Source organism: Austrofundulus limnaeus, unplaced genomic scaffold (genome assembly GCF_001266775.1).
Source record: "Austrofundulus limnaeus strain Quisiro unplaced genomic scaffold, Austrofundulus_limnaeus-1.0 Scaffold847, whole genome shotgun sequence".
In the NCBI taxonomy this organism is placed as follows: domain Eukaryota; kingdom Metazoa; phylum Chordata; class Actinopteri; order Cyprinodontiformes; family Rivulidae; genus Austrofundulus; species Austrofundulus limnaeus.
In genome coordinates this window covers 75,376-83,000 of record NW_013953249.1, presented here as the reverse complement: position 1 = coordinate 83,000, position 7,625 = coordinate 75,376, and the positions used below count along the sequence as shown (strand labels likewise).

General features: G+C 38.4%; 1 protein-coding gene across 1 annotated transcript in view; it reads right to left on the bottom strand.

The window, feature by feature from the left end:
* Nucleotides 1-4,501, bottom strand: part of LOC106532895 (voltage-dependent T-type calcium channel subunit alpha-1G) — a gene marked incomplete at both ends in the record, with an annotated part of 8,877 nt that extends 4,376 nt beyond the window's left edge. Inside the window, 2 exon segments of the mRNA XM_014029064.1 lie at nt 1,544-1,729; nt 4,350-4,501. Coding sequence (XP_013884518.1) covers nt 1,544-1,729; nt 4,350-4,501 — 338 coding nt within the window.
* Between the last annotated feature and the right edge of the window lie 3,124 nt (nt 4,502-7,625).

Sequence of the window (7,625 nt, the reverse complement as noted above, 5' to 3'; positions counted from 1 at the left end):
ACAAAATAGACTGGATAATAAGTTAGAATTTACCTGTCATCCAGAGAACCTGCAAATAAAGGGATAACAGTGACTGATTTGTCTAAGAAAACTGGCAAAGTTTCAGGTTGATAAGTCAATGATGATCTTATTTTATAAATCGTATGTTGAGTCTGTGCTGACCTTTCCTCTCCTGTGCTGGTTTGGAAATCTTAACATTAAGTCAAAAAATGCACTCAACAGAGTTGTACACACAAGTAATAAGATCATAGGAGTTGAACAAACTGTTTTACTATAGAAGAAAAATAATGTCATAAATTCAGTGTCTAAAAATATTCTGATTCCAATGAGACTATTTTTCTTCCATACCTGTCACGTTCTGTCGTCCTGGCCACACCTCCGCTCTCTAACCCCCCCACCCCTCCCCACTTTGATGCATTTTTCAAATTTCGCCTTGGGGCGGAGTTATCTTTTCACAGGGGGGTGAGATACACTTTAAGTGAAATAATATAAGATAATAAGATTCATCTAATGCTAATGAAATTGCAGACTTTTATGTGTTATTATTTATAAAAAATCTGCACACCTTTTGATAAATATCAGTAATACATTTCCGTTATTAATCAATATTCTCTGTTCATCATTCTGGTTTATCCAAGGCCTAAGATCCATAGGGCCACACTACAGGAGCTGTTCATCTGAGGGGCATGTGTCTAAAAAAATTTAACCATGAAATGTTTAAGATGTTTATAAGATGTTCAGCCCTTAAATGTTTGCACTTAGAATTTTATAGAATCACTTTAAATACTTTTCACTACGTTAAATGTCTACAATTATGGTTCAAATAAAGAGCTTAATGTTTACTAGATTGTTAGCTAATTATTTTTGAGTTAATAATGCCTTAATGAACAGTGATTAAAAAAATAACCTGTAAAACTGATGTTAAATATGACGTGGTTGAAAATTTGGGTGCACCTAACTTTTGTGCTGGTGCGCCTAAGAAAAAAAAATGTTAGGCAAACCGGTGCTACCAGTGCAAAAAGTTAATCTAGAGCCCTGAATTGGTGGCTGACTAAATACTTTTTTCCCCACTGTACAGTATCTTATAAACCACCGAGCAGACTCTAACACTCATACAGTAATTATGTAAAACATACCTGCAGCTCATACATTATTGGAGTCAATCAAATTTTAAATGTCTGCCACTGCTAATTAATATTATTCGGCACAAAGTTAGCTCTAACTTTAGTGCAATATATGTGAGTTTGATAAAGATTTATGTGGAAGTAGCTGAAAATTATTCTCTACACATACTCTTAAGTGCTAATACATTTTGCAAGATCTTCCAAGATTACATGGAATTGTGCCTTATGTCATTTTTAAGATTTGTCCTAAATAAATATAACTCTTCATCATTAGCCTGAAACTTTGAAATGAATGGTGGCAGGCTATATGTTTTCATTTGCATTTTTTAAACCTAATTCAGGCAGATTTTTGTCACGGAATGATTTCCTGTAAAAGTGCTAACTTTAATGTTCCTAATCGATTAACAAAACAAGCCTACCTGAAAATGAAGATGAAAAGCATCAGCAGCATGCAGAAGGTGGCCACATTGTCCATAGTCTTCATCAGCACCACCAGTTGCCTCTGTAGGGCTGGCATGAAACGGACCAGCTTCAGTACTCTCATCAGCCTGAAAGTCCTCAGCACAGAGAGACCACCACCCTGCTGACCTACAATCTCCCATACACTGTAGGAGGAGAGGACATTAACACAAACACATGGTTTGATTTAGTGCCTTGAGGTGATGAACTGTCCTCAAGTCAGACATCCAACATCCCAGACTAATAATCTCAGATCCCCAACCTGTTCAACTGTCATGGATGTCTACTCCCCTACTGTTTTGAAACATGCTGAGTTCTCACAAATCGATGACAAAGCCAAATCTCAGGCTCATCTAAATTAGCCTCTTAATGTTGTTTTCTAGCTGCTCCCTTCTGCACAGTGAGTTAATTCACACAAATATTTGGCAATTGTTTCATGACTGATGCCCTTCCTGACGTAATCTGGCCTCAGGATGACCCTAAATGTGACATACTAAACTAATATTTTCAGGAAGTATTTTAGATCTGTAAACAATTCACTAAATACACTAAGGCTTAGTGTATTTAGTCATCCATTGATATTCTTTCCAGTAATTAAATTAGGGCTTATTTATTCTAGAAGTCAGTTGGGGAAAGTGAGGGGAACTCACCACTCTCACATCCTGACATGAGACCAAATGTTTTAGCAAGCAGTAAAAAAAAAAAACCAACAACATTCGCCATCTCCGGTAGTCACTTTCCTCATTGTCCCATAAATACAGGTCATTCCACTTTAAGCTCTGTCTTGGTTCAGACCAGCTCTTGAAGACAAAACCAGATTTGATACATTGCAGAATTCAATGGCTACTAGTCAGGAGACCCATGAGGAAGTGGAGAGGAATCTTTTCGCTTTGTAACACGTTGCTCTTTTCAATTTAACAACGGGAAGTGGCAGAAAATGAATGGAAGAATGGAATTTCAACTTTTTTTTTATTTTGCCTAAAATACATAGCATGTTTGGTATTTATTTCATGCAGTAACAAATTAAACTTTGAAGCCAAAAAGGTCTTTCCATCTCAAAGACCTTTTTGAAGCCAAAAAGGTCTTTGAGATGGAAAGACCAACTTATACCCCTGTTTCATTTGTTTCAATTCACTCTTTCATGCAACACAATCTGTAAACTCCACATAGTAAAATATTAAGACAAGGAATGATCCTAAGAAGTAAAATACTATTAAATAACAAAAGACTTTCATCAAATCTAACAATAAAACTAACAATAAGACAGAATCAAATACTAAAAGTACTGTCAGGCAGTAGAGATGTTTAATACTGTTTCCAGCTACTGAGAACTGATTTGTCATGAGCTGTAACCATGGCACTCATTGTATTTAACAGTTTTTCAGAGTGTTTGCTGCTACAGATGCATCTCAGTAATCCAGGTAAAAAAAATCAAAAAAAAAAATTGTATAGGTCTTCTGGACGGGTTCTTTTCTAATGAAACGTTTCGTCTCTCCTCCAAGAGACTTCTTCAGTCTGAGAGTTTCAGGCAAAACTCAGGCTTTTAAGCCTTGCCTCCATGTGACTGATACTCACATCACATGGGTATCGTTGACACCTAATTAACACCTATTGTTAACAGGGGGTGGAGTGATACTGGCAATGGCAGCGCTGTAGGAGGGGGACAACTGAAAACGGAGGCCTCCACYTCTGTTTAATGATGGACGGTCTTTCTTCACAAAATGGCTTCTTTTACTCCTCTCTCAAACCAACGTTCCTCTCTATCAAGAATGAGAACATCTTCATCTCTGAAAGAGTGACCGCTGGCCTGTAAATGAGTGAAAACTGCTGAACATAAATCTATGGATCTGTGTTTGATTACTCTGGCTGGCTTTCTCAAGGACCAGGATGTGTGACACACAGATCTGAATTTTAGAATTGAAATTGATTTCTAGAACTGAAAGTGAAAGTAGTCATATTGAATTTTTCATAGACCAAAATACAGTTTCAAAGCAAATTGATTCAAATTCTAATCTTTAAATTCAGTTTCAAATCATTAAATTCAGTTTCAATTTAGTGAAATTCATTTTCAAACCAATGCATTCACTTTCAAATTATGCACATTCTGATTCAATCTGAATAATTCAAAGTCAATTCCTGCTGGCACAAGATTTATCCCATACACTTGGCTGTTGCTGCATCAGTTAAAAAGTGTTAATCATCACATCCCTTCTGACCACTCATTGAAATACCATCCAATATTGCTTTTTAGAATTAGGTTTAGGTCAGATGTGCATTATGACAATAAGATAAATCAATATTTTCATTTGTGTTTTCCAAGGATTCACCTTTCAAAATATTGTCCAAGAACATTATAACTGAACTCATCCACTAGTCCTAGTGATCATGCAGAAAAACCTGGAATCATGGTAAGTGGTCTGAAGTCCCGATGACACAAAAATAAAACYCTTTGGTTAGTGGAGGAAAGATAGCTGATGCTGACATTTAGCCTTTAAAYATACTCAGTTAGTTGTTAGCTCTGTTGCCTTGCAACAAGAAGACCTAGCATGTTCTTTCTATTGTATGTGTAAGGGAACCTTTCGGTGGAAGGGAGTGGTGCTTAAAACATTTACTGGAACTAGCCTACAGGAAAGCTGGCCCCAGTTTCGATTAAAATTCCAAGTTCCAGTTTAAYGCCTAAATTTTATTATGGTCAGTGGGTCTGCAAAGTATAACACAGCAATAAGCATATCACATCAGGTGTTTTGTTTTTGTCATGACACCTACCTGATCACCACAATAATTCCATCAAAGATATTGTAAGGATTCTTGATGTAGCCAAAAGGTCCATAGACCAAAATCTTCAGCAGCATCTCCAGGGAGAACAAACTTGTGAAGACAATGTTACTGATCTCCAGGGCGTTGGTCAACTCTTCAGGCTGGAGAAACAGAGGAAGAGGGAAAAAAAGAGACCTAAATTAATAGCTCTAAATGAACATCTATGAAATATTCTTGAAATTCAGAATATCGCCAGATTGGAGCAGCAAGATGTTCAAATGACTACAGAATCAACACCTGCTCTGTTATTATGCGCAACTAGGAAATATGCCAATGACTGCACACTTTTTGAATATGACAAATCCCTTCGGCCTCTTCTCCCTCTCTTGCACACAATAAACACATCCGACCTTTATCTCACACCAGAGCACACACAGCAATCACAGTGCTGACATGCCTCGTCTGCTCAAAGCTCATCAGAGAGTTGGACTGCCACTCATGTCTCAATCAAACAGCTGGTGTGTGGGCATGTGTGTGTTGTTTGTGAGCAGACAAACAGGCAGTGAGAACAAGCAGACAAGTGACAGAAAGAACATGAGCAAAAGATAAAAGGTGCAGCACATCCAAATGCAAACAGAGTATGTAAATAAGACTTTTGTAGGGAGTGTCTGTAAATATCTGTGAGGAAAAAAGAGCCGACAAGAATTTTGTTATGTGTCCTTGGACTGTGGAACGTCCTATTCAGTTTTTATATGGTCTTTCATCCCCCTGCAATAAACAAGTTACACAATTCAGCATCTTCTACACACTTTCCATGACTCTACAGAGCACAGAAAGTGCTGAAGGCCTGATCTTGCTTCACATGCTCATCATCATAAAAATTATTGTGTGTTAAAGTGTGTAAATGTGTATCTTTACAGTCTCAGTACCACGCTGTGTGTTCCTATGAAGACAGTTGCTGCCACAGCAGAACTGATCCCCAGGCTGAAGTGGTAATGTAGTCTAATGTAAACACAGTATGTGTCATAGAGACCATCCTGGTGGGCTGTACTTAATCACATCACACCATGACTGTTTAAGAAAGGATTACTCAACACTTGTATGTATACACAAAGAAAGAAATATGGAGATAAGGATCTACAGTTGAATATAAATGTCTTTGATGTGTTATGGCACCATTTTGTATTAGAATCTTAAGYAACAGTGTTTTGATGCTTGCTGTTTTTTTTTATTATTGTCTCATACATTTTGTAGTACTGTTCAGTTCAAACCTGTGTGAGAGGCAGAGTAAGAAAATTTGTATGTTCATCTCAGGGCCACATACAAGTTGAATTAGGTTGTTGTCAGACCCAAGCCTCACTTGCAAAAGAGATCTGTGATCTCAATGGGATATGTCAATTTAAATGTTAAAAAAAAGTGGACAAAAATGCAATCATGGACTTAATGTCTGTCCCAAACATTAATCCGCGGTAAAAAAAAAAAAACAACACAGGGCCACCCTGATCCTATCCCTGCACTTTGTCCCAAAACAGGTACAGTGAACCTTATATTGTTTTTAACTGTATTGGTAGATACCCGTAGCATCCATGCTTGCCTTACTCAGTGTTCAAMTGCAGTCATTYACACAWACGGGCTGTGTCTCAATTCATGGGTTGCAGCCGATGTCGGCCTCATTTGTTGGCCACTTATGTCAYWTTCCYGTGCCGTAGGCTGTCCMATTTTGTCGGCACCTACACTTGCGGTCAAGAAATGCAGTCGACAAAACCCCGAAAAAGTTGGCTGCATATAAATATCCTACTCGGCCGATGGTATCCCAGGACTCATTGTGCCGTCAGCAAATTAAACATAAAAACAAAGACGGCAAAGTTTTTTTWATGATGGAGTTTGGAAAATTATCATGGACCGAAAAATGTAAGTCAAACAACATATCTGCAACTTTGCAATGAGATGTTAAATAAAATGCAGTTACAAGTACAGATACTGGAGCTAAACCCAAAAAATTAATGCTTTTTATATATTTCCTTGTAATGTTTATCTATTAAAACTGAATTTTATAAAAGTTATACCTTAAAAAAACAACTAGAAGTAATGTGATATAAAACGTATCACCATGGTAACAAGTGTTCATGCAAACTTACATCTTCTGTAGGGTAGACCGTCTCATTTCACAGCCATTTATGCAGCTGACACGAGCGGCCTACGGCCTATGGCCCACGTCAACTGCAGCAAGCCTCCAACCATTGTTGGATGCAGTATTGGATGGACTTTTATTGAAACATTATTTTCAGTCAAATATGTTTTTTCTTAAATGTTTACCAATTGAGAATTTTTCTCTTTCTCTGGAGAATGGTAGACTAATGGGCAGCAGCAGTTACATTTCTATTGTTATTGCTAATGTACTGTATTTGCTTCTAGCATTTTGTTAACACACACCCATATGCTTCAGAGCAACACAATACTAAAACTCTTCTTTCGAGGGCAGCTGTGGTGGAGTGGTTAGGGGTGTTGTCCTGGAACCGGAAGGTTGCTGGTTCGATCCTCTGTCCAGCTGTTTCAGTTGTTGTGTCCTTGGGCCTTGCCTACTGATGGTGGGCAGAGGGTCAGGTGGCACTGGTGCATGGCAGCCTCTGTCAGTGTGCCCCAGGGCAGCTGTGGCTACAATGTAGCTTACTACCATCAGTGTGTGAATGGGTGAATGTCTGAAGTGTAAGGCACCTTGGGGTCCAAGTGGACTTGATAAGGTGCTATATAAGTTCAAGCCATTTACCATTTCAATGGTAATCATAACACACACAGTAATGACTCAATAAAATGGTCAGCTGCTCTTTTTTTGTTGCTTTCCCTCTTAAAGGGGCAATATCATGTAAAATCAACTTTTTTGAGTTTTATACAGTATCATGTTATAATGTTATACTCTCATAAAAAACATGCCCAAAGCCTTGCTTTTGTTCATGCATGTTTGAGAAATCCTGTAGTGTTTTTAGGCAGCCATACTAAGGAACAAAATGACAGGTGGGGACCAGAAACACCTTTTGGGACCAGAAACGCCCCTGGGACATGTCTTTAAGCCGAACTTCGTCATGACAGAGCACCCCCCTCCCCACACACCCTGCCCATGACTCCTGAAGAGCCTGCAGGGTGAAAGTGAAACTTTGTCTGCTGAGCTCCACTACTTCTCACTCAGTGAAGCTCTTTTCAGGTTCAAAATACTTTTGAGGAAATGTATTTTCAGATGCCAAGTAAACTGCATCATAGCAGCCCCCCTCCCCATCGCAAGTGTGACCC